We start from the raw sequence: 25,846 nt of genomic DNA, 5'->3' as shown, positions 1-25,846 counted from the left end.
GTGCATGCAGGCGGACCCTGGCTGAGTCTAAAGGCCGATGTAAATCTAGTTTGAATCACTCATCAGTGTGAAGCGTTTGTGCCCGTCTTGGCTCTCAGCACTGGAAGTCTCCAGGTTGACCACCGCAGGTTACGTGGAGGAAGAGGTGGATCCTTGGTCCCTTGTTTCAGGGTGATGTCTCTGTGTACGTTGTGAGGTTAGTTCTGTGAACTTAGGGCAAGAAAGCATCGTCTGCACAGGGAACTGGAAGGATGAGGTCTATCCCTTTCTTCTCCCAGAACTTTCTGTTGGGAGCTCTGTCCCTTCAATCCCCTTCTGGCCCTTTTCATGTGGAAAAGGGGGTGTGTGTGTGTCTTGAGGAGGACAGGGGATTTGTCCCATCCACCCACCGGAAGGCGGGTGTCCTGGGTTCTGAGCCAGGGTGCAGAGCCCCGCGGGACTGTGCGGACCTGGCCACCGGCTGCCAGGGAGCAGTGCCACCCGAGGCAGATGGGCCATTTGGGAACGTTAGCCTCTTCCTGGGTAATTGAAAGAAAAATAGAGGTGATTGGAAGGGCTGTGTGGATTCAGAAAAAACTTGTTCTGCCTCGAATGGGCGTGTGGATGTTCTCCCCAGATTTATCGTCACCTCCTGGTCCTGGCCGCTCGTTGGCTGGACTTGGCGAGGGGCAGGGTTGTAGATGCAGTTTCCCTGAACAAATACGATTTGAACAGGGACTTCCCGGGCTGTCCCTTTGGTTGGAAGGTTACCATAAACCTGGGTGTCTAAACTCGGTGGGAACATCCCAATTCCCAAGAGTGAGGCGTGTGGGCTCAGACCTGCCCGGAGGAGCCTTGTTGAGACATCTAGCTGGCCTCCTGAACGGGAAGTGGACCTGGGGTCACAGTGAGGCCCGTGCTGCCTCTTGAGCGCCAGAGACCAGGGCTGTGGACGGAAGGAGAGTAGCCACTGCTGGGGAATCATGAGAAGAGAATTCTTCTTTGTGAAATCTTCTGCTTTGTCAGTTTTTACCATCAGGTCCCTCCCAGGTGTCATCTCCAGGTGGGAAAACTGTTGACTTACGAACCCCGCACATGCTCACACACGAGGGCGAGCAGTGGTCTTGTGCGTTTGCCGAACGCTTCCTGCCCGTGTTCCGCAGCGATGTCGGGCGGCCAGGTCTCGGCCCGGCAGGTGCTGGGCGCTGCGGAACACACCTCTTTTTTGTGTGTGGTTTGTTTCCTTCTTTCACATCAAGCTACGAGGCCTTCAAAAGAGTGTCAGAGTGAATCACCAAAGAATTAAAGATAACGCTTTTTACATGACTAGAGTGAGCTTGTTTGACTTCTTATCGAGAGACGATAGAGCTGCTCCGGAGGAAGACTCCAAAACTGGGACAGTGGAAAAGGCTGCTGGGGTAACAGGGCAAAGCTAGGTGCCCAGTGGGTCAGGGCCTCCAGGGAGCAGAGTGATGGGCCCCCGTCCTACCCCGCCACGCCTGCCCCTCCAGCGGGCACTCTCCGCGTGGTCTGGAGGCTCCCGCGGTCACTTCCTGCCAGGCTTTCACATTGTGGGCAGCTTTCTTAGAAGGGCTTGGTTCCCTACAAAGTGTCAGGTGCCCCCACTTGGTGCTTCAGCCATTTGAGCAATCGCCGGGCTAGGTGCCCCCGGGGCTGGCGGGGTGGGCAGTGGCCTGGCAGGTTCTGATGATTTTAGGCTAAAAACGAGCTCTCGCTTGTGATGCGCTCAGGCCGCAGAACATGGGCTTCATTGCTCCTGGGAGCATCTCCCGTGTTGACGGTGCGGCCCGTGTGGTTCAGGGTCAGGATGTGGCTGGGGGAGCCTTGGCCCGTCTGCGGGGGGAGTTCTGTGTTCAGCCCGACGGTGCCTTCTTGCCGGCATTCACTGTGTTGTTAACCTGTTGTGAGACGGGGTGACCGCCCCGGCTTTATTTCAGAGGACGCGTCGCACGCCTCTCGGAGCCCGTGAATTAGACGGCGAGATGTGGATAAAGGATTAGTGTTTTTCATTTATGGATTCCACACACGCTGGAGGTCTATCGAGAATGTGTAACTGTGAGAAAGGAAAAATTATTCATAGTGAAAAAGAAATTCACGAATGAAAGGATAACATTGACCCTTTAACTTCCCAGCTCTGCCCGGTGTGTGCCCGGGGGCCCCTTCTGGCTTAGGAGATTCATGAGTGGAGACGGGGCCGGGGCCTGAGTATGAGGCAGGAGAGAGTCCCGGCGCCCCCGTGGCCCCCTCGGTCGGTCGTCGTGGTCGAGTGTGAAAGGGACAGCTGAGAGGAGCGACTTGTGGCCGGAGCAGCCTGGTCACAGGGACGGGGCTGCCGTGCGCTCGTGGTGGGTTAGCAGGTGTTTCTTTTCCTTCCTTTTGGCTTATTGTGCAGGTAGCTGAGTCAGGCAGGAGGACGCTGGGCGTGAGGACCTCCAGGGCCCCTGCCACGACCCCGTGTCAGGGCCACTTCCGTACAGCACGTGACCCGGATGGCTGTGCTGCTGGGAGAGCAGGCAGGACACAGGCCGCAGAGCCCTGGGGACCGCGCCAGCCTCCACCCTCTGCGAGCGGATTCCAGGGGCGTTTGAGTCAGTGGTGAGGCCGGGAGGCCCCGGCAGCCTCGTTCTGTTGGAGGCATGTGTGTGTCCTCAGCTTCCCCCCCGCCCCACAGCGGGCATCGTGATCAGGTCCCGGTCGGCTGTCAGCGCCCACCTAACTGACCCCCGGGCCCGGCCCACCCAGGGGTGGCGCTGTGTGGACACATGCGTGTCGTGAACAGACTGGGTCTGGGTTCTGTCTGGAGAGAGACTGTGTTCTAAAATGGCACCTGCCTCAATTTAAAATCTCGAGGATGCTTTTATGTACTCTTCTCAGCAGGCTTAGGGGCCCACGTGCATTAGGTCGCAGGCCTGCAGTGACCCTGGCCTGGTTCTAGGCTGACCGTTCAGAACGATCCTTTGTTACCAAATTCAGCATCCCGCTCCGCCCACATCTGTGTGGACTAACGCAGCACAAGGTCCTGAGCTGTTTTTGCAGAAATAACCTGGAGCTCTTCCGGCTCTTTGGACAAAGTCTCAGGAGGGTGAGCAGGTCACACCCACCTCTTTCTCCCCCGGCTTCGGGCAAGCACACAGCACAGGGGAAAAGGTTGGCGTGGGGCATTGGTTGAGCCCCGGACCGTGTGACAGCTGGGCTTCTCCCTGCAGAGGGGGCCCCGGGGAGGCCCATCCCCGAGGCAGAGCCTGCCCTGCCTTGTCTCCAGGTGACCTGGGGCGGGGTCGTGGGGACAGATGATGGGTTGGCCCGCGGGGCTGGGATGCTGGTTGGATCATGTTAGAGCTTTACATCTGCCAAGTTTGAAGTCCGTCCATGTTTTTGTTGAGCCTTAGATATGGAGCAGATAGGAGTGATGACACATTACTTTATCGCGAGGTTGGTTTGTTTTAACCAGGGGGATATCTAGAGACACGTTTGCCTCTTAGTGGGGCCGCAGCTGCTCCTCTGCAGTGTTTCACACGCCTGTTTCCTTAGGATTCAAAGAAGGTGGCAAGAGGAAGAAGCAGAAACAGAGAGAGGAGTTGAAGAAGAAGAAGTCGACCAAGGGCCGCCCGTAGACGGGCCGCAGTGCAGCAGCGGGCGGCCAGCCGAGGGGCTGCACACACGCGCTAGGTGCCGCACCTGCTTGTCCACCGCCCTGAGACCACACCTGCTCGGCGCTGGGGACGCTGGGGGCACACCGGTCAGGGCCTGGGGGGCGGGAGCACGGAGCCGCTGGACCGTCCCTGCTTCTCCAGCTCTGCGGCCGAGGCCACCCCTGCTTGCCTGGTGCACACCTGCGGAGATGCTTGCAGCTTTGGCCGTGTGGCGCTCCCGACGGCGCGTGCATGCTCGCGACACGACCTTCGCTCCTCCGCTGAGTGTATGAATCTAGACTCAAGCACAGGGTGACGTAAAGGTGACTCCTGACCCCGGGTGACCTTCTCTTCAGTTTCGGGGGAGCCAGACCTTCACTGTGACCTGGCCGCTCGAGGTGTGGAGCCCCCTCACGGTTATGGTTTTACTTCTAATCTTCTCGAATAGCCCGTCTTTCCTTGGATCCGTAGTTGTTTTGGCAGGGACACAGGAGTCTTCAAAATTCTGTTCAGTAGTAGCACCTCTGGCTTTTAGGTTAGGCTCAGGCTGGGGGGAAGCAGACGAGCCCCTCCCACATGCAGCTCGTGAGGTACTGAGCACAGGCGCTGAGCCGGGTACGGGCTCCAGCACCGGCTCCTTCAGAAGAATCGCTTCCCTTGGGCCGGGGTCTCCCAGCTTTCCGCAGCGACTCCTCCACAGGATCGAGGCCCCCCAACCCCCTCCCCGCCTGCTGTCAGGGCCCCTCCTCTCACTCCCGCACCCGCCTGAGTCCCCTTTCCCTTTGCCCCCGGGCACCGAGGGCATCGTGAAAAGCTTGGATGGGATTCTCAAACGCCAGTAGCTTTCACCCAGCAGTGTTGGGAGCCCGGGCACCGGGGGCATAGCTTTCATGGCCGAGCCGCGGGCTTGGGCGGCGGGAGCGAGTGTGGCGCGTGTGATTCTCGGGTGGCTGTGCAGTTTGCTCCGTGTGCCTGCTTGTGGTGGAAGGTGGTGCGGACTCTGGTGTTGGATGCTTAGTGTGGACAGTGTAACCGTGAAAGCGTAACGGATTTTAAGTGCTACCCACGTAAATAAAGTGTAAGCGTTATTGACTAACACTTGCCATCGTTTATAAACATCAGTTACTAGTAATTAAACAGAAAAGCAGTTCTTCTCTGTCATTTCAGTTATGAGAGATCAAGTGATATTCTGGGGGCAAAAGTCGATTCTGCGATGCATTACCGTAGGGTGGAAATGTTTTAAAGATGACGGTGCCGCTGAATGCACGATGTATGAAACCAGCGTCCTTGCTGACACCATGGGAAGCACGGGAGATGAGCCAGGCATTCCTCCAGACTCTGCCTTGGCCGAGGACAGCGTTCACGTCCCGGGGCTGTGAAAGGAGGCTCCCTCCTAGACCTTGGAGCCTCTCCGAGTGGCGACCACCACGCACGACGCCCTGACATGGTTCAGCTGCTCTCAGCCCAGAGCTTCCCTGCTGTGGGGACCCAGGGGGAGGGCTGGCCCGACGCGAGGAAGTTTTCAGGTCCTCAAGGCCGGTCCCCCAGGATAGGACAGACACATTGTCCGTGCCATGGGGCAGAGCCCTGGCGGTCATCAAGGTGCTGGGGACCCCACGACCGTCTTCACACAACCCTGCCCTGCAGGCCGCTCCTGAGTGAAGAGGGGAGGACCCTGGAGGGGAGGCCCACGGGTGGGTCCCGCTTCGGAGGAGAGGGGAGAGGGGGCAGAGCCACACCAGCCCAGGGGTGGGCACAGAGCTTGTGGGGCTGGAGCCACCTCTTCCCCTGTGTTAAGAGGGTTAAGGGCTGCAGAGCTCACGTAGGAAACGTTCAATTTGAAATGCATACACTTTCATAGGACATGCCGTGTCCCATCCCCAATCTGATGGGGCAGCATTGAACCAGGAAAATGCTGTGGAAACATCCACAGGGAAACTCTTTCAAACTCCCGTTTGGAGCCTTCAAAAAGTGGGGCATATGACATTAATAATCACGCCTGATTCTTTTTTCTTTCACTTTTGCCAAAATGAGGTTTTATTTTGAAGGTCGTTTGACAGTAGGGAGACCTAGGATTCACCGGGCTCGGAATCCAGGTCACGTCTCTGCTCACGCCGGTGGTCCTGGTCACCCCTGGTTGCTTCCACGGAGCTTCTGCACCAGAAACTGCCCCTCCCCCAGCGCCGGCCCCTCCCTCCTTCACCATCTGAGTCTGCCACCCAGAGGCCATCCTTTCGGGTCGTTTGGTCTGCAGTTGCCCACCTGGAGGACCCCTCCGGGCACACCCCTGTCTGCAGCCCCCTCTGGTCCTCACAGGTGTCGTCCTGGGAACCTGAGGATGGCCTGGGGCCAGAGTGGACGAGGACCGCTGGGGCTGTGGCTCTGCCCCTGCCACGCCGCCCCCTCCATCCGGCACCGAGCAGCCGCCCAGCTTCGAACACCACACCGGAGGTGACGAGTGCGGCGGGGCACCCCTGCGCATGAGAGGCAGTGTGCCCCCCTCTTCGCGGACAGAAGAGCAGACGGCACCGCTGAGCTGACGGAGGCCCGGCCGCGGGATGTGGGTGCCCGGGGTTGGGAGGGGCCGGGCAGGGCAGCCCCGCGGACGGCCCTGGCTCCAGGTGGGCAGGAGGGAAGGGCGGCTGCGGAGCTACGTCTGCCCAGGAGGGCGGGTGGCGGCCCACTTGGTCCTGCGGGTGGATGGGCCCTTCCCCCGCCTGGTGTGCAGAGATGAGACCGGGTTCTGGAGAGTGTGGTGTGTTCTTGTCATCGCGCTGCCCCCTGGGGGCCCTCCCTTACCCGCGGCTGTTGCCTTGGCCCAAGGACGGTCCACCCGGCCCTCGGCACCCTGCCACCTCACGGAAGAGCCCGGCTCGCTCGGGGACAGGTTTCCCCGGGGCCCGCCTCACGCTGGGCCCCCGCAGAGCCCGCTGTGCTGGCCTGGCCCAGGACCTGGGGACAGACCCCCCAGGATTGCGGGCTGTCCAGGGGAGGCGGCCGGTGTCCTCAGCCAGGTGACTGCTGTGAGCTTCGGGGACGCCGCAGGCGAGTCACCCCAGGTTGAGAGCAGGGCCTGTGTCCCACGCAGAGGTCCGGGCTGCCGGCCCCCGCACAGAGGCCTTTCGCCCACACAGAGAGGGGCTGTCCCTTGGGACTCTTCCCCCCACCCCCGGGAGCCGCTCCCGCTTGGGTTGAAGCCTGGAGCGTGCAGAAGATGCACAGGACCTGCTGGCCTCCTCCTCACGAAGCCCCGGCCTTGGCCGACAGCTGGAGACCACGACAGCCCTGCCTTTATTGCGGAGACGGCGGAGAGGGGGGCGGCCTGGCCCAGGGACCCTCTCCGGCCACCAGCGTCTAGCCCCGTGCTTGGCGGGGAGGCTGCTGAATACGCGTATTTTGAAGAAGTGAAGGGATGAAGAGGCTGAGGAGGGGGCGCCGGGCTCCCGGCCTTTGGAGGAGCAAAGTCACGGGAGGCTGCCGTGGCCCTGTTACCGCCTGTCCACAGCTGTGCCGTGAGCTGCCTAAGATGCCATGTTTTTTAGTGCTGGTGAAATGCAGAGAACATGAAATGGACCATTTAAACCGTTTTTCATTGCACAGCTCAGGGGCGCTCAGCACAGGCACCCTGTTCTACCAGCGCCACCCCGTCATGTCCAGCACTTGGTCTAATCTTCCCAAACCGTGTCCCCGTGAGACATGATTCCTGTCCCCCCCCATCCTCCTTCCTGTCTCTGTCGGTGGCTCCAGGACCTCGTGTGAGTGGGGTCACACAGGGTTTGTCCTGTGACTGGCGTGTCTAGCCCAGCATCCACGTTGCCACGGGCGTCAGATTTCTCGGCTGAATCGCGTTCCGTGGTGGGTGACCACAGTCCCCGGAGGGGCGGACACTTGGGTCACTGCCGTTGTGCCGCGTCCGGCCTGCGTCCTGATGTATTAGCAGCAGAGGGTCCGACCCTTCGGGAAATGTCCCATCCTCTGGCGAGGCGTGTGCTGTGTCAGCTCCCACCCCACACGGTGCGTGGCAGGGCTCTTCTGTTGTCTGGGGTTCGGGAGGCAGCAGGGGTGGACGGGCCCATGGAGCGTCTCGGGTACCAGGCGAGCCCCAGGCTTGGCAGGAGCCCCAGACACGGCTCCTGACCGGGCGCAGCCGGCGGAGCCTTCGCTGCCGCTGGGGCTCGGGGCCTGCCCGGTGCCCGCTGCCTGCGCTCCGCTCCTCAGGCCGCCGCCTCCCAGTTTCGGGCGGTCCTCCACGGCAGGCCCCCGACTTCCTGCCCACCTGGAGCTGCTGATCAAGGCCGGGCAGGAAGGACGTCCCGGGCCCGCAGCCAGGCGGCTTTGGGTGGACGTGTGGCACCAGGCCCCTTCCTGGGCCCGCCTCCCTGCCCCCTGCAGCTCACGGGCCCCGTTGCCACTGACCACCCTCGGAGGCCCCCCTGGGTTTTCCGTTCACTCTTGCCCGTGCCTGGGCCACCTGGACACCTCCTCACATGTGCCGCATCCACCTGGCTCTCAGCTGAGTCTGCCTGGGGTGGGGGTGATGGGAGTGGACACCAAAGGTGCCCCAGTGTTGGGTGGCTGCAGGACAGGCCCTGGGGTGGGTGTTAAGGTCTCACCAGGCATGGTTACCGCCCGGGGCCGAGGCCCCCAGCCCAACTAGAGACCCACTCTTGGTAGAGGCCACATGAGGGCAGAGGGTAGTCCGGCTCGGCACCTGCACCAGGCCGCTGCCTCGGACCCCGCTGCCGGGCGGGCGCCCAGCTTCTCAGATTGAGCCCGACGCCGTGAATATTTGTCAGAAAATGGCTCAGTGTTTGTTTCATCCGAATTCCCGAATTCTTCCCCAGGAAGACGTGGAGTCGTTGACAAGCGGGTCCAGCAACTCTGACTGGAGCCCCGGGGTGGGGTCAGGTTGACGGGTGAGGCCGCGTTGCCAGCAGCCGGTGTGGATGGCTGGCGGGTGCCGGGGGCTGGGTCTGGAGGAGACGCCGGCGCCGCGTGCCTCCCCGCCTGGCGCTGCCCCCGCCGCTGCGGCTCCCCGACGCGGGGGCGGCGGACGCGGCTCATCAGGGCCTGTCGGCAGCTGCTGTGCCAGCGGATTCCTTGCCTCTGTCTCTGGGGTTTTCATAGGTTTCGCTTGATCAATAGCATTCATTCTTAGTGGACAAACAGAATTCAGTTTTGTGGCTTAGAAATTATTGTTTCTCTGGCCAAGTAGCCATTTAAACAGTGATTGGGTGGCCCTGGGTGACCAGGACGATGAATCTGCCCGTTCCTGAGAAAACCGACGTCGTGCGTGGGTGTCGGCCAGGCGTCTGGGTCTGGAGTGAAGGCAGCCCTGGCAGAAATCCTGGCGGGAGAGGGCGGGGCTGCGGGAAGCAGTGAGCCCCTCAGTCCACCGGCCAGGCCTCCGAAACACTGCCCGTCCCTGGGCCGGCACTCCCCAGGCCCCTGCCTCTTTCCTTGTTCTCCCTTGAACCCAGGTCGGGGTCCAGGGCTGGCGCTGCGATGCCCCCGGGATGGGACACCCAGGTGCTCTGGACTCCTGGCTGTCAGGCGCCTGGCTGTGTCCCTGTCCTTTTACAAGGAGACCGCAGGCTCCAGGATGTCAAATATGGTCCCTGATGTCCACAGAGAGAGGAGAGGTGGGCTCTGAGCTATGTCTGTTTGACGTGAGGTTTTTATGCCCCGACCCACCAGGTCATGCTCAGCCAAGGCCAGAGGTGTTTCGTGCAAAGCTGGGCCAGCTCGCCTGTCTTCAGGGTGGCTGGGGGGACAACCTCCCCGAAGCGTTGTCACTTCTTTACGATTCCCTTCTGGGCGGGAGTGGTCCTGGGGGTCTTGAGCCACCTGCCCTGCCTGGGATGCCGCCCACCGGGCCTCCCCACTGGGTGACACCCGGATAGGCGGCCTGGGCTTTATCAACCCAGCCCGGGTGCTTTGAGGGTGAAAAGGGCTCAGGACTGACTTCGCCAGGGTGTCGGGGGTGTGTGCTTGGTTCCAGGCACCTCACGTACCAGTTGCCAGGGAGCTGAGCATCCTGAGTTCTGTTCGGCTTTTACGGTTTTAACTTGGTAGCAGGGAGATGTTCCTACAGAAAAGTAGCTAGATTTGACAGTCGTGTGTGGGTGTGTGATTTGCAGACCATTTTAAAGTAAATCAAACACTTTGTTCTTAAATACTTCATATGCATCTCCAAAAATATTCTTTGCACAACCTCAATACCATTATCACACCTCAGAAAATTAACAGTAATTCCCCAATGCCACCAAACTCCCAGTCATTTTCAAAATGATTTTTATAATGTTATAAAATCATGCTTCACTCAAGACCACATCCTCCTTTGTGGTTATGTTGCCTAACTCTGCATTCTTACCTTTTATGATGAGAAGTCTTCGTCACGTGCAGTGTGTATTTGAATGGACAGAGTACGTGGCACCTGTCGGTCTGTCTGGTCCAGATCCTCCCTTCAAAGCCTGGGCATCCTCTCCTTTTGCCTCTGAGTATCCACCACGGTCTCCCTCTGTGTTCTCAGCTGGAATTCTATGAATGCGGATTTTCCCAACCCCACTCTGGGACCCTGAAGTGCAGTTTGCACAGAAAAGGCCTGATAAATGTGGTGTCCTTTTCCTACTTTTCAGTCCTCAGAATAATGCTTGTTTTCCGACTTCCTTCTCGGACACCCAAGGTGACCATTTACTTTCTCTTTTTAGTCTCAGATATCTTTCTTGTGTTTTGTCCACTGAAGCCACATCCCAGGGCGCTCTGGGTGATTGATTGTGAGGGATATGTGCATTTAACCAAGGGTCATCCCAGGACTCAGAGTAACTCTGGGGTGCTGGGCTAGGCCTGGTGTGTGTGTGTGAGTGACAGAGACTGAGGCAGAGATGCCGCAGGAAGCTCTGGCCTGTGGACTGTGTTCCTCAGGAGGGCACCGTGGTCCCCCGCAGAGACGGCAGAGGGCTGGGGTGCTGTGCTGTGAGAGGGAGGTCCATTTGTTATCAGGGCCCTGAGATGTTAAAATCGTTTGGGAGTAGCTCACAGGGCTGAACGGATGGGATGAGAAGACAACACGGCCTCTCCCGTGACCCAGAGTAGCCCAGGTGGGAGGAATTGCAGGCCTAGCTTCCAGTGACCAGCAGAGGCCGGGCCCAAGGCTGCCCTTCTTCCTTCCTGGGCCGGCTTCTGCCGCCAGCTCCTTCCAGATTCCCACGGCCGTTGGTCGTGGAGGAGAGGCCACCAATGGTGATTGGTCCACCCACCCACCCCGATCATCCATCCATCCACCCACCTCCATCATCCATCCATCATCCATCCATCATCCATCCAGGGCATACCAGTCATGCGTCTGGCGTGTGCAGGCTTGTTGGGGGCACAGCTGTGCGAGCTGCAGCCTGCCCTGCAGATGGGACCACGTGCACTGTGTACAGGTAGGAGGAGTCACCCCCGGTCCTGCCTTCTCAGGCCCCATCCTGGCAGGGGGCTCAGACAGTGCAAGAGGAGCTCCGAGGAGGGGCATCTGCTGCGGGGGGCTGGTCCCGGTGAGGAGAACTCGTGGGAAGGAGGGTCTGGGCCGAGTAGGGCGGGGAGCAGTGGGCTGGAGGAGCCAGGTCGGGGCAGCTTCCAGGACGACAGAGTCTGGGCTGGGCGCCGAGTCCAGCAGAGCAGGCCTGGCCTGAACACGGCCGTCCGGAGGAGAGGGCGCCGGGCTGACTTCGGCCGCCTGCCTAGGCCAAGGCGCCCTGCCGATGGGCCAGCGATGGACCTTCCCTGAGGACCACGTCCGCCCATGGTGGGCAGGGAGGCTCGCCCCATGAAAGCCCCTCCCAACGTCAGAGCAGGTCCTTTGAGCTCAGGCCTGACCCTGGACCACGGAAGCAGCAGGAACCAGGTCTGGGGATGGGTGGGGGGCGACAGGTTGACTTCCCAGGTGCCCGCTCGCTCTTGCAGGAAGTGGCCGCCGCTTCAGGGCTGGCGCCATCTGTGTCTCCTGGCAGCCTTGAAGTTGCCACCTGTCACTTGATGGATCATTTGTCACTTGACAGGGATCACTTCTCACCTGACAGGATCACCTGTCACCTGGCAGCTCACCCCTGGCTCCAGGTGCGGGTCCTGCCCCCAGCCCCCTCTCCTCGGCCATCATCCCTGGACGCTGTGAGAGGTGCCCTCTCCCCACCGTCTCGTCCACCCTCGAGCGGCACCGAGCAGGCCTGGAGGACGCGTGCACAGGAGAGGAGTCCAGAGGGAGAACGGGGATGTGGGGCAGCACCGAGGACGACCGCCGGGCAGAGCAGCCCGGGCACAGGACCAGTCAGGCCACGAGCATCCTGTGGCCCATGGCCACAGCTGACTGCCCGGCCCCGCCGCCCCAACTCCTGGAGACCCCACGTCCCGGCAAGGGGGTCCACGTCCTAGCCTGGAAACTGTGAGGAAATCGGGTCTTTGCAGACGCCGTGTATCTAGCTAAGGACCTGGTCTTGTGGGCTAGGGTGGCCCCAGTGCAGGGGTTGGCGTCCTCTAAGACAGGGAGGATGCCTGAGGCTCAGACATGCTGGGAGGAGCCGGGCGGGAGCTGGGGGCATGGCCGCCACAGCCTGGATCACACCCTGGCCCCATCCATACATCAGTCCGTCCATCCATCCATCCATCTATCCATCCATCGCCTGTGGGCACTGCTCTGGGAGATTGAGCTTAGGATGTGGTTTCTGTGATGTAGCACTTCAGCATCTCAACTTAAAAAACCCACATCAAATATTTTCTGAAGATTCCCGTGTGTCTGTGCAGTTTGGAGGGAATTTTTCCTTATCCAGGGTCTTCAAGGAGAAAGGTCCGCGTGGCAAGATGGCCTTGTATGGCTCAATATTTTCTGTGGCCACAGGAGGGCGACTCCATAAAGGAAAACAGGACTGTGGGCAGGAGCCCCACCTCTGCCCCCTCCCACATGCACCTGCACACGCCTGCACACACACACACGCATACTTGCACACACGTGCACACAGGCACACATGGTAGAGTAAATCGGTCGTCCTTAAACTTTAATAATGTTGAAAATAATCAAGGCTAAAGTGAGTTGGAGGGGGAGGGGACCAGAGTGGTTTCCTCTCTCCTCGGTGGAATAAAATAGCTTTACTGGAGAGCTGGAAGCTTTTCTTGTTCAACATTTACCATCTAGTCTCATCATGTTATAAATAACACATCAAAGGATTCACAAGAACACAACTTTAAAAGATAAAATTAGGCTGTACCAATAGCTCCAGATTTTTTTCCTACACTCACACACCAAGAACATTTCTACATCTTTCACTCAAATAACATCTGACAAATGGTAATTTGTAGTTTCCTGGGATAATAGAGAAAAATAAAATCTGTTGTTAATATTTCTAGCACCTTCTGGCTAAAATAATCTCATGACCTGCTGAAGCCTGCACTGGTCCCCCACTAGTAGGTGATGGGGAGGAAACGTCAAACCTGCCCAAACTTGCACCAGAGCCCCGCCATCCCGGCTGCCTGGGAGCAAATGGGAGGCATTGCATCTCTGCCCTTGAAAAAAACCCGTCTGGGAATTTAAAAAAAAAATTTTTTTGGAGTATAGTTGCTTTACAATATTGTTAGTTTCTGCTGTACAGCAAAATGAATCAGCTATACGTATACATATATCCCCTCTTTTTTGGATTTTCTTCCCATTTAGGTCACCACAGAGCACTGAGTAGAGTTCCCTGAGCTATGCAGTAGGTTCTCATTAGTTATCTATTTTATACATAATATATACGTACATAGTGTATATATGTCAATCCCAATCTCCCAGTTCATCCCACCCCCCCTTCCCACTTGGTATCCATACGTTTGTTCTCTTTGTCTGTGTCTCTTTCTGCTTTGTGAATAAGATCGTTTATCCAATTTTTTCAGATTCCACATATATGTATGTGTTCATATACGATATTTGTTTTTCTCTTTCTGACTTACTTCACTCTGTATGACAGTCTCTAGGTCCATCCATGCCTCTACAAATGACCCACTTTTGTTCCTTTTTATAGCTGAGTAATATTCCATTGTATATATGGACCACATCTTTATCCATTCGTCTGCCGATGGGCATTTAGGTTGCTTCCATGACCTGGCTATTGTAAATAGTGCTGCAATGAACATTGGGGTGCATGTGTCTTTCTGAATTATGGTTTTCTCAGGGTCTGTGCCCCGTAGTGGGATTGCTGGGTCGTATGGTAGTTCTAGTTTTAGTTTTTTAAGGAACCTCCATACTGTTCTCCATAGCGGCTGTACCAATTTACATTCCCACCAACAGTGCAGGAGGGCTCCCTTTTCTCCACGCCCTCTGCAGCATTTATTGTTCGTAGATTTTTTTGATGGTGGAGAATTGTTTTTGAAGCTCTTGGTGCGAACATGCAGCTGTTTCATTAATCCTGACTTTTACAATGAGTCATTTCTCCAAGGTGTGGTTTAACTTTCTAATAACTAGTGGAAGTCTTCCTGTCCCCTAAGTGTGATGTGACACTTTGTGACGTCAAAGAGGGTGACATCTAGTGTCCCCCGTCCTCTACTCCCTACCAGACTGTTATTGAAACCGAGGTGAAAGACATGCTGACGGAAGAAATAAAACAAAGGGGAAGAAGACAGCGGCCAAACCCGAGCTGCCCCAATCCCAGTAACACCCATGAGAAGTCATCGCCCCTCCCCGTCGGTCCCCATATAAAACGCGCAGGGGGGAACTTGAAATACGTGCTGTGCTCTGACATGCCTGCTGCAGCCTCTTCCTCCAAACGACCCCCCTGATCCAACCTCGGACCTAAGAAAACCTCCGGGGTCACCAGCCAGTCTAGGAAACGACATCCTCCTAATAGACTAGCTTCCATTCTGATGCAAAAGTCAGTTGATTTCTGAGACTCCTTCGTGAACTTCAGTCTTAGGCTTAAAGGGTTTATGGTTTGCGTTGGAAGGACAGCGTATGACAGTAAGCGTGGGGTTTCAAGTGTCCTTCCGTGTGGTGGTAAAAACCTCACGTCAGTCGGGGGCTGGGAGATTTTACCGACACCACACCCCAGCTGAGGCTCCAATCAGACGTTGAGAGGGCGGCCGTAACAGTCTCGCTGCCCTGTCGCCCAGATTTAGGAACTAGGAAATACAGGCATGGTCTAGAAAAATTCATCTCTCCACCCCTTTTATGTGCCCTTAAATCTACTTTCTTTTCATTTTTAGCTGCATTGACAAATACTTCGCTGTAAGTGCAAGCTTCTTGGGAGAATATATTATTAGATCTGCCTTTCATTAGAGCCAGACAGCCAATTTCATTTCAGAGTAAGAGGCTGCCTGCACGTTTCTGGAATTCTACTTTCTATATACAATCTCCACCGCTTACATATCTTTAATGCAGTGTCCGTTGTCAGGTCAGAATAACAGGACCGACCCGGTGCTGACTACTCTGTGGAAGTGAGTTTCCTCGCGTGTGGGTCTAACCTTCGGCTGTGCTGTGGATTTGCCGGAACTGACATTATGATCTCCTCAGCACAGTTTATATTTATCACAGCCAGTTTAGAAAGAGTTGGAATTAATTAGGGAATGTTTCAAATGTCAAATCGTTAAATGAAACTGTAAAAAGTGAATTGTGGTCTTTGGCAAGCATTTCATAAAATAAGATCCCTGGAATGAAATGGTCATTGCTCTGAAATATATGGTTTTTATTACCACTTTTAGGGACGCGGAACAACAATCCAAGAGTTTTAGATTTGATACGAATAGTGGTGTATTATAGCTGCCACAGGAAGTCATGGGGTTTGATGTCTAAGACATCACCAGAGACTTGAGGACGTATTCAATCAAAACGTGGTGTAGTTAGGGGTGTGTGTGCTTGTGGGGGCACCTGCCGGTTGTTCTTTGCATTTTAAAAGTCATTTACAAAGTGCTCAGAATGATAGATAACGTAGAAAATATTGACAGCTGAAGTTAACAAATATAGGAATCTTCTTTGAAATAAATGATCAGGCTGCTGGGAGGTGACCTGGGGCGTCCAGCAGGAGGGACGCTGCCTGTACACCGGCTGCCTCGCCTTTGTCACATGCCATCTGTGGTGACTAATGAGGACCACGGGTACCAACAACTTCAGAAATTCCCCCAAACTGAGAATCTTGTTTCCTTCCTAAATGTGGTTCTGATGACACAGAAACAGTTTCTGTTTCGATGCGTTGATGTTACTCACAGCGAACAAGCTGTGACAAGTAAGTCTGTCGGCGAGCACTCCTGATTTTTCTCTTTTTTTTCTGGTTGTTTTTGTTGAAAACACTTCTTTTTTCAGTGTGGAAGGAGCTGGTAAGGAGGTATGAACAGCCAGCATCTGTGAAAGCTTCTGCTGCTCTTGAAGCCGGGAGCCAGGACGTGAATGTTTGCTGGGTGGTGCACATGGTCTGGGGGTGGCAGGGAACCCGAGGCTTTTCACAAAAATGCAGACAGATGAGGCTGAAGCCAAGAAACCCTCCTCACGGTCAGAGGAAGAACTTCTGTCCCTGGGGGACAGCGTGCAGACTTCTACGTGGAGACCATAAAGCCCTGGTGTGCAATCATGTCTGTGATCAAATCCGTCTGGTTGGTCCGAGCCGACGGCCGCAGCTGAAATCAGTCCACTTTCTTTCTTTTTTAAAATTATATATTTATTTTGGGCTGCGTTGGGTCTTCTTTGCTGCGCGTGGGCTTTCTCTAGTTGCAGCGAGAAGGGGCTACTCTTCGTTGTGGTGCGCGGGCTTCTCACTGCGGTGGCTTCTCTTGTTGTGGAGCACGGGCTCTAGGCGCGCGGGCTTCAGTAGTTGTGGCACGTGGTCTCTAGAGCGCAGGCTCAGTAGTTGTGGCGCACGGGCTTAGTTGCTCCCCGGCATGTGGGATCTTCCCTGATCAGGGTTCGAACCCACATCCCCTGCATTGGCAGGCAGATTCTTAACCACTGCGCCACCAGGGAAGCCCTCAGTCCACTTTCATGTACGAAGTTCTCACGCTCCTCGGGGGTCAACCCGACACTGGCCTTTGGCTGCGTGAAGTGAGCAGGTGGGGGAAGCGCACTGCAGACAACACGCCGTTGCCATAGGGAGCCGTGGTCCCGGCGCGGCCACTGCTGGATGCTTCCGGAGGCTTCTCTCTGAGATGGAGCAGCAGGAAGCCCTGGGTTTCCCGCGGCGTCTCTCGCTGCGCTGCTGCCTGGACGAGAGGCGCCCACAGCCCCTGCCGGTCCCAGCCCATGTCCGCGTGTCTCATGCGCGCACACGCAGTCACGCATGTCACACATGCAGACGTGCTGCCCTCAAGGCCGCCACCTTGGGAGGGGATGTTTACCTGGTGATGCACCAGGAAAAATGCTGTGGGATGGCATCGGGGGTCTCTGTGCTTTGCTGAGAGTGTTTGGTCCTGGGAGCAGCCAGGAGCTCATCAGGGGAGCCTGGTGCGTGGAGGGGAGGGTGCGGCAGGATCGCGTCCAGGAAGTGGCCGGGGAGGGTGCGGCCGGATCGTGTCTGGGAAGTGGCCGGGGAGTCACGTCCGGATGAGCTGTTGATGCCGTGGGCGCTCGGTGGGGGGACCCGTGAGGGGGAAGCAGAGATCTGACCCGACCTGATCAGCCACGACACTGGCTTCTGCAAGACGGTCCCTGAAGTAGGAGCCCACAAGTGCCTTGTGTCCTGTGTCCACCATCCGCCATGAGGGGCCACTTGTGCAGGAGAGCACATCCTGGTGAACACCAACAGGTGTCAGATGTTCACTTGATGTGTCACAGTCGTGGCTCAAAAGTTCAGCCACACGCGTGTGCGCACACACACACACACACACGTGCTCTCACTCCTGGTGACTCTGAATCTTCTCCCTTCTGCAGGGTCTGGAGCAGCGCTGCCCACCAGGGAGCCCCCGTCACAGCATCCTGTCTGGAGACCAGCTCAGCTTCACTCGTCCCAACCTTCCTGAGTCCTCATTCACCTTCACAGACGGTCTGGGCCAAAGACAGGTGAGAAGAGCCCCCGGCAGGGCCCCCCGGGGGAAGTGACTGCAGGGCTGGACGCTGGCCAGGCCTCCAGACCCTGGTGGGGGGGGACAGGTGGGGTGCCATGGCCAGCGTCCAGCACCCCAGGCGCCCCAGGCTCACGGCAGCTGGGAAACCAGGTGGCCGCTGGCTGGCCTTGGAGTGGGACCTGGCCCAGGGGTTTAAAACCCTTTTCATGGAGGAGCGATATCCACTCCAGAAGCGCCCTCGGCAAGGGTGTTATGGTGACTTTTCACGCCCACACAGCCAGCACCCGGCCACCCTGTCCAGCTCCCGTGGGACTGCCTTCCTGACATCTGCCCCTGCCCTTCGCTGTGTGAAGCTCACGCTCACACCCACACGTGTGCCCCTCGCAGGCCGGGGGTGAGGGGTCAGGGCTCAGCTGGGCCCCCGGGCGCGTGGAGTCTAGGCCTCCAGGAGGACGCGAGGCTGTGGCTGGCCCCGTCCCGCAGCCCCAGGACAGGGGTCCCACTTTGCCCCCAGAGGCCACCCGGTTCCTCCTAGCGCTTCCCCACGGCCCCCGGCAAGCTGGCCTTGACCTCCCAGCCTCTACTCCTGCCCCCCCCACCCCAGCTCGAGGAGGCCGTCGGCCTTCCAGGGGAGCGTCCGCGGCCCCTCCCGCCCGCAGAGCAGAGGCCCTTGGCCTGGGGTCCGCAGGCTCCAGCGCTCAGTGGTAGATGTCCCTGGGGGCGTTATTCCGTCACAACCGCTATGTCCCCGTGTTCGGTCACCACCAGTGGGTGCTGCACACGTTCCCAAGTGTCACTTGGTGGAGACGGGACTCCTGCCGGGCGCCGGGCATCACCTGGGGGTGGGCGGCCCGTCTTCCGTCCTGGGAAGTCACTTCAGTGGGGAAGCGGGGGGCCTGGAGCAGCGTGGGTGCCGGAGGGGTCGGGGAGAGGGGGGCGGAGGGGCGGGGGGCCAGGCCCGCGGCCGCAGCCGGGTTCCTGAGCGACCCATGTGCGGCCTTCGTCAGCTGCCTCGGGGCAGCCCTGCACTCTCCTTCTGCCACTTTGGAAAGTGTAATGAGAGAGAGAGAGAGGGATAGAGAGAGGGAGAGAGAGAGAGGAAGACGGAGGTGGGGGGGAGAGAGTGAGGGGGACAGAGAGGGGGTGACTACAGGACCCGAGGCTGGGCTTGGTGGGTCAGGTGGCTGGGAAGAAGCCTCTGCACCCCTCTTTGCTCATGAACTGTGGATGCCACCAAGGGGGCACCCAGCGCCCTTGGAACGGATGCACCCTTGCAATGGAATCGTTTTCTTAACTTCATTTGCAGATTGCTCATTGCAGTTGTGCAGAAATACAACTGATTTTTGCATGTTGATCTTGTATCCTACAACCTTGTTGAGCTCATTCATTAGTTGTAATACTTTTTGAGTGATTCCTTAGGGTTTTCTATGTTCAAGATTATGTCATTTGCAAATAGAGTTTTATTTCTTCCTTTCCAGTTTGGATGCCTCTTATTTCTTTTCTTGTCATATTGCCCTGGCCTGACCCTCCAGCAGGACATTCAGTAGTGGTGGTGAGAGCAGACTCCCATGTCTCGTCCTGATCTTAGGAGGGGAGCCTGCAGCCTTTCACCACGTGTGATATCAGCTGTGGGTTTTTTCTAGATGCCCTTTATCAAGTGGAGGAAGTTCCCTTGCATTCCTAGTTGTTTTTTGTTTTTTTGAGTATTTTTATCATGAAAGGGTGTTGGTTTTTGTCAAATGCTTTTTCAGTAAATAAGATGATCATGTGATTTTTGTTTTTAATTCTGTTCTTCTGATGTGTTACATTAATTGATTTTCGGATGTTAAACCAGTCCTGTGTTCCTGGGATAAACTCCACGTGCTCATGGGATATGATTCTTTTTCTATGTTGCTGGATGTGGTTTCTAGTATTTTGTTGAGGATTTTGTTGTCCATATTCAGAAGAGATATTGATTTGTAGTTTTCTCGTGATATCTTTGTCTGGTTTTGGTATCAGGGTAATACTGACTTCATAAAATGAGGCATATTCATAAAATAACTCTCCCAGTCTGTGAAGTGTCTAGAATTTTGCTGGGGGGTCGACATGAAGTGTGCAGGTCCTAGAATCTTCAAGCCAGCTTTTTGGCTTTGAGTTTCCATTTGCAGATTAGCTCTGTCACCTTGCAAAGACTTCCAGAGTGAATTTAGACTGAAATATTAGAACTTTGACCGTTGGAGGTGCTACATTTCACCTCATGTCCAGTGAAATACTTAATTAATGAATGAACGAGCTCCCCACCCTCCTCTGCAAATTCCAGGGTGGTCAGCACTCCATTCACTCTCCCAACTTTTTGAGACTTCTCCCAAACTGAGATTCCGTGTCTGCCAGATGCCTGTTTGTCACGCTTTTAGTGCCGCTACTAATGCCCCGTGGTCACTCAGCACTTGCTATTTGTAAACCTCTTGCACACATGACTTCTGCAGGCGCACTTTCACTGCCTCTGTTTTCTGGACGAGGAAACTGGAGATGGCGGGTGACCTGCCACTGCCCCCGTGACGTCGGGTGACATCGGGGGGGACATGCCGGACGGTCTGCACCCAGCTGGGGCTGGCCCACAGCTGCCCCGGTCTCCGCCCTCGTCACCCGCGCCTCTGCCTGCTCTGCTCAGAGCTCTGAGCCGCCGGAGGACGACCGTGTCCCTTGAGGAGGAAGCGCGGGTGCTACCGAGGCTTCCTTGGCAATTTTTTCTTTAATCAAAACCATCACGATTTGCAGCTCCATCTTGATTACGCCTCTCCCCCGGGCACCCCTGATTCCCTGCCTCAACCTTGATTTTTTATTTAAATTTTCCCCACTCTCCGTTCTGATTTCTAGGTCAGAGACTTTGAGACTCATCCTTGCTTGAAGTGGGCTTGGCGATTCTGCCCGGCGTGAGCTTGTTCATGAGGGCGAGGGACAGGGGTGTCCGGAGGGGCAGTGGGCGGCCCCTGCAGTGCAGGCCAGGGGCCCGGGCGCCGTCTTCCTTGATCCCTCTCTCTCTCTCTTTTTAATAAATTTATTTATTTTTAGTTTTGGCTGCGTCGGGTCTTTGTTGCTGCGTCCGGGCTTTCTCTAGTTTCGGCGAGCGGGGGCTACTGTTCGTTGCGGTGCATGGGCTTCTCATTGCGGTGGCTTCTCTTCTGTTGAGCACGGGCTCTAGGCGCGCGAGCTCAGTAGCTGTGGCTCGCAGGCTCTAGAGCGCAGGCTCAGCAGTTGTGGCTCACGGGCTTAGTTGCTCCACGGCATGTGGGATCCTCCCGGACCAGGGCTCGAACCCGTGTCCCTTGCACTGGCAGGCGGATTCTTAACCACTGCGCCACCAGGGAAGTCCCTCCTTGACCTGTCTTGAACCCTAACCCCTGCCGAGCCAAGGGCTAGGGGTCATGTTCTCAGCTTCCCTGGCCCAGCCAGGCTCACCCAGAATGCTGGGAGGCCCTTTACACGGCACTGTCCCGGGCGGCTGTGGGAAGTGGGGTCTAGGATCCCAGCATCCACCTGTCTTGGGAGGAAAGGCTCCTGGGGCCTCTGGTCCTGATGCAGGAAGTCTTCCTCTTGTGCCCCCCGGGGTCAGCTCTGAGGGAAGCAGGAGGAGAGAGAGGAGAAGACCCAGGGCTGTCCTGGGCGGCGCATCCCCCTTTGTGCCTTTGAAGGAAGAAATCAGCGTCTGCATCACCGGTCACATTACCGCCCGTGCGCAGGGTCAGCGAGGGTCACTTCTCCTCTCGGGTGGGGGGACGGTGTTGTCTGACACTCTTTTCCGCTCCTTCTGGGGGAGGCGCTGATGGGGGGCCACCACCAGCCTCTTTCTCTGAAGGGGATATTACCCCAAGGCTGCTTTTCCTTAGCAGGATCTGAGGGGTGGTAAGGCCGTGGGGTGCTTGATGGCCGAGATCCAAGGCCCCTGGTGGCCCACTTTCCTCCTTCTGCCACAGCCCCCGCTCCGTTGGTTCCCAGTCCTTCTGAAAGTCCCAGCATCCACCAGAAGCTGCTCTTGCCACCCCCCTACCAGGCCATAATCTCTGGAACTTTCTGACCGAGGCAAGTTTCCTCACACCCAGCCCTTGGTTAATGGCACACCCCCCATCACACAAGTGCTCGTTCAGGAGAAGCTGGAAAGCACAGGAAAGTTGGAGGAAGGCTGCAAGAGTCACTAATCACCCATCACTGAGAGATCCGTGTCGTAAGAGCTTTCGAATATTTCCTTCCTGTTCTCTGACTAGTTCACGGATTTTGAGTGCGTACAGCTTTCATTAGAAGCAAAAGTGAAATCCTCACATAGACTCAGTTTTGAGTCCTTCCTTCCCACTTAATAGTATGTGTCCTGGTCATTTTTCACATCATCAACACTTTTCAAGACATCATTGAAATAGCTATAGAGCCTTCCATCCTTTGGAGGTGTTACAGGGTGCTTGGTTCTTGTTTTTTTTATTTGTAAATTTTTATACTGAAGTATAGTTGATTTACAATGTGTTGGTTTCAGGTGTACAGCACCGTGATTCAATTATAGATATACATACACATACATATATACACTTTTTCAGATTCTTTGCCCTTATAGGTTATTACTAAATATTGAGTATAGTTCCTTGTGTTATACAGTAGAAGCTTGTTGATTATCTATTTTATATATAGGAGTGTGTATCTGTTAATTCCAAACGCCAGATTTACCCCTGCCCCACTTCCCCTTTGGTAACCGTAAGTTTGTTTTCCATCTGTGACTGTTCCTGTTTTGTATATAAGTTCATTTGTGCTTCGCTCTTGTTAAAGCTCAACATAGAAACAACTCTGAACGTGGCCAGTTCTCCCAGAAACGTACTTCCAAGATGGGAGCTCCACGCCCTGCTGGCCCCCTCTCTGGCCCACGAGGCTGCGGACGTGATCATCTCGAGGCACTAGATGTGTGTGAATGCATGTGTGTGTGTATCTGCGTGTGTGTGCCTGTACGTGGTGTGTGTGTGTGTGAGCACGCGCTCGCGTGCCTGAGAGTAGACGCGGGCGCAGAGCTGGCGACACAGAAGTCCTTGCCTGGTTCTCTCTGGGGGCAGGAGGGTCCAGGCTTGTCTGGACACATGTCACAGCCACTAAAAGCCGACGGAGGTGATGCACGTGGGCCACAGAGTCCCCTTGGGATGGAGGTCACCGGGCGCGGCTGAGCTGGGAAGGGCCGGGGGCCGTGCCGTGGTTGCCACGCCTGCAGACTGTGGATGAGAAACACGAACTGGGTAGCAGAAGCCCAGCAGAATCTGTTTCCCGTTTGCCATCACCGGGTGGAAGGGGGCAGTGGGGACTTTGGCTGCGAGCAGTTTCCAGTGTGAGGCTCACCCTTTCCGGGGAGCTGTGGCCTGTCTTTGAATGGTCGCCTTCACCACGTTTCGTCACGGGCTAAGCGCGTCCGAACTCTGCTCACTGTATGACGTCATGACAGGAGGCTGTTGAGGGTTATGTTGCCGCCCAGTTTTCAGGGTCTTTGCTTCTCTTTTAGGGAACACATTGCGATAAATGAGACGTGTGTAAAGCTATTTAAAATAACAGGTATCTTTGGATTCCTACTATAAGTTTTTACCAATATGAGAGGAAAACAAATGGACTAACTTGAATCTTGTGCTCCTAGTGGCTCTTTAAAAGGGTGCTTTTCCCCAGAGGATGCCTGCAGGAAGCAGGTGCGGTGAGAGCATCCTTGGAAGCCGGTGTCTCCTCCAGCCACGCGGACCAGAGGGTCCTGGGGTTACGTTAATAAAAGGTCAGATCTGCTGTACACAGTCTTCCTTCCTTTGTGACTAATTGCAGGGCAGAAAAGATAGCTGCATGTCCCGTATACCGATGTCCCCTGCAGCCTCTTGCGTTTCCACTGCAGTGAACGTCTCTGAGTGTGTTCGTGTGCTTTTCTCTATAAAGCGCGATGAGCTTTGTGGAGCCCACTTGAACTCTGCAGAAACGTAAGTGTGGCTTTAAATCTAAATCATTACTGAAGGCGACGTTTTCATTTGACTTGATGGGAAACCACCCATTTCAACAAAGAAAAAAATACCACTTATTCTTCAGAGATGAATAATTTTTGCAGTAATATTCGAAGACCCATCGGCATGAATTGAGGGAGGGGATCACCTCTCATGAGATCTACTCTCAGGACAGTTTCAAAGGAGAGACCCTCCCACCTTGCAGAGGCGCTTTCTAGTGGGACGGGGACTCTGAGCATCTTGCGGGTTCCTCGTTGTTCCTGGCAGCTTGCCCAGGCTCTTGCTAATTTATTCAATTCACTAGAGTTCAACGTGGGGCAAGGGGTCCCCAGATATGGCTTGGAGCATCCGCAAGAGATTTTTTCGTCGCTCCCAGCACCTGAGCTACGCATGCAGGCCTGCGGGACACAGAGGCCTGCCGGTGAGGGGCTCTGGGCTGTCCCCAGATCCGGTGCAGATCAATGAGCTCTTCATTCAGGTAGAAGATAAACGCAGAAGGTTTCCCCTGAGCCTATTCTACGGCCAGCATGCCCATCTGGAGGGCATCAGACGGGCCCCTTGGAAAAGCGGTGTTTATGGCATGAGGCTGCTGGGTCGGCTTCTTTGGGTGTCTTCACGTGGGACGGGCACACTGAATGCTCCGCCACGGTAGACAACACATCCTCGTAATGCCTTCGAGGGGAAGGAAGAAAAGGTGTGTCTGTGCGTGTGATTCGGAAGCTTGGAGCTGCAAGACTTGACAGCCAGGTTCTGCGGCCGGGTCCGGAGCTGACGCTGAAACAGAACCCTTCCTGCTTTCCAGAGAACCAGTGAGGACTGCATGGTGTGAGCTTAGCTGGTACCCCACCGAGAGGCGGCTAGACACTAGACAGTCACTGCTGCGGTGAGGGCGTCGTCCTAAAAGACAAAACCAGCCCATCACCTCCACGGCGAGACTCCCACCTTCTGGATTTAGCGGGGGCTCCTTACCTGCGTTTCTCCTGGCCCGGGGAACAGGTAGTACCACGCCCGTGCGTTGGTGCAGGCCCAGCCCAGACGAGGGGTCGGAATTGAGTGGTTCTGGCTTGGGGGTGGGTATCGAACAGTTAAGGGGCCACGAGCACTTCTCAGCAGTGTTCTGAAACCAGACTGTGATTTGGAGATAAAGACGGAGGGTCAAACTAAGCTATTTTCCCACAGTAGCCCCCCCGCGTGCCAACAGAGCTCTCTCTCAGATCGGCAGTCGGGAGCCTTTGTCGCAAGTCACATTATTTTCGTGAAAACTGCTTTTGCTAGCGAGAGATGGTGTTGTCTTACATTTAGCGACGCGGGCTTTCGCGTCCACCAGCTAGCGTGGCAGCTGCCGCGGCTCTTCGGAAAACCCAGGTCTCGCCCGGATTTTCGCTGATACTTTATGCAGCTCCAATTCTCCTGCCCGAGCCCGAGCCCGAGCCCGTGCTGCTCCCTCCCGAGTAATAGTTCATAAAAAGCCGATGCAGACGTGTGCCAGTCGCAGGCCCACGTCCTGTCACCGTCCCCTTCTCCCGCGGGCGGGGAGCCCGGCCCGGATTGGCTGCGCCGCGTTGCCAGGACTCCGTTGCTAGGATGCTGCAGCCTCCAGGCCTGCAGGGAACGCGTAATGAATTATGGATGGATGGTTTTCTCCGAGAGGCCTGATCTGTAATGCAGATGAGCTCCAAGTCACCCCTCTTCTTCTGGCTTCTTAAGGAAGAAAAGAAATCAGCCTTTTAAATCAGAAGCTGGCTTTTACGAAGTCCCAGTTGCCACTGGAGAGGCTGGGCTGCCCATGTTAATTCTTATGCAAAGAGAGGGCCGGGGGTCAGTGTCTGTTATTTGTTCTGGAAAAGCTTGTAGGATTTTCACTGAACTCTGTGACCCTTCGGGGGCATCCTTTTGTGGTGTGTGTGATCAGAGACAAAAATGGGATATAAACACCAGAAGTGGCATTTTCTGAATATGAGACACTTTTCCTCTGGGCCTGCGGTGGCTGGGCAGTTATAGGACTCATCTCTCCCCCCGCCCTCTCGCTGGACCTCCGCCCCAGAGGCAAAGGAGACCCAGGCCTTTCTCTTCTCCGCGGGGCGTGGCTGGCGAACGCCTCTGTCATGACCCGCCCTCCATCCGTTTGGGTTGGGTTGGAGAGGGTCCTCGCGCCCTTTTCGGAGGCTGTTGCGTTCGCAGGGGCCTGTGTTGCTGAGATGCTGGCTGCATGGTGGTCTCTGTGCTGCCCACTGCCCGGCCTGT

At 56.2% G+C, this 25,846-nt stretch overlaps 1 protein-coding gene across 7 annotated transcripts in view; it reads left to right on the top strand.

Annotated features, from left to right (window-relative positions):
• DNAJB6 (DnaJ heat shock protein family (Hsp40) member B6) overlaps positions 1-17,595 on the top strand; it is a 68,667-nt gene extending 51,072 nt beyond the window's left edge. For 5 of the 7 annotated variants that reach the window (XM_089917113.1, XM_089917109.1, XM_089917110.1 and 2 more), the window contains 2 exons: positions 3,390-3,432; positions 3,532-4,728. In XM_089917113.1, coding sequence (XP_089773239.1) covers positions 3,390-3,432; positions 3,532-3,925 — 437 coding nt within the window. In that variant the 3' untranslated portion in view covers positions 3,926-4,728. Of the gene's footprint in view, positions 1-3,389; positions 3,433-3,531; positions 4,729-17,490 lie in introns of those variants that run through there. The other 2 variants (XM_022576434.2, XM_022576441.2) reach the window with 2 other exon arrangements.
• Positions 17,596-25,846: the final 8,251 nt, after the last annotated feature.

The sequence above is a fragment of the Delphinapterus leucas genome, chromosome 9, assembly GCF_059928025.1.
Source record: "Delphinapterus leucas isolate spDelLeu-1000000601 "Yukka" chromosome 9, BTC_Dleu_Yukka2, whole genome shotgun sequence".
Classification (NCBI taxonomy): Eukaryota; Metazoa; Chordata; class Mammalia; order Artiodactyla; family Monodontidae; genus Delphinapterus; species Delphinapterus leucas.
The sequence above is the reverse complement of the archived record's forward strand: the minus strand, read 5'-3'. Positions and strand labels throughout refer to the sequence as shown.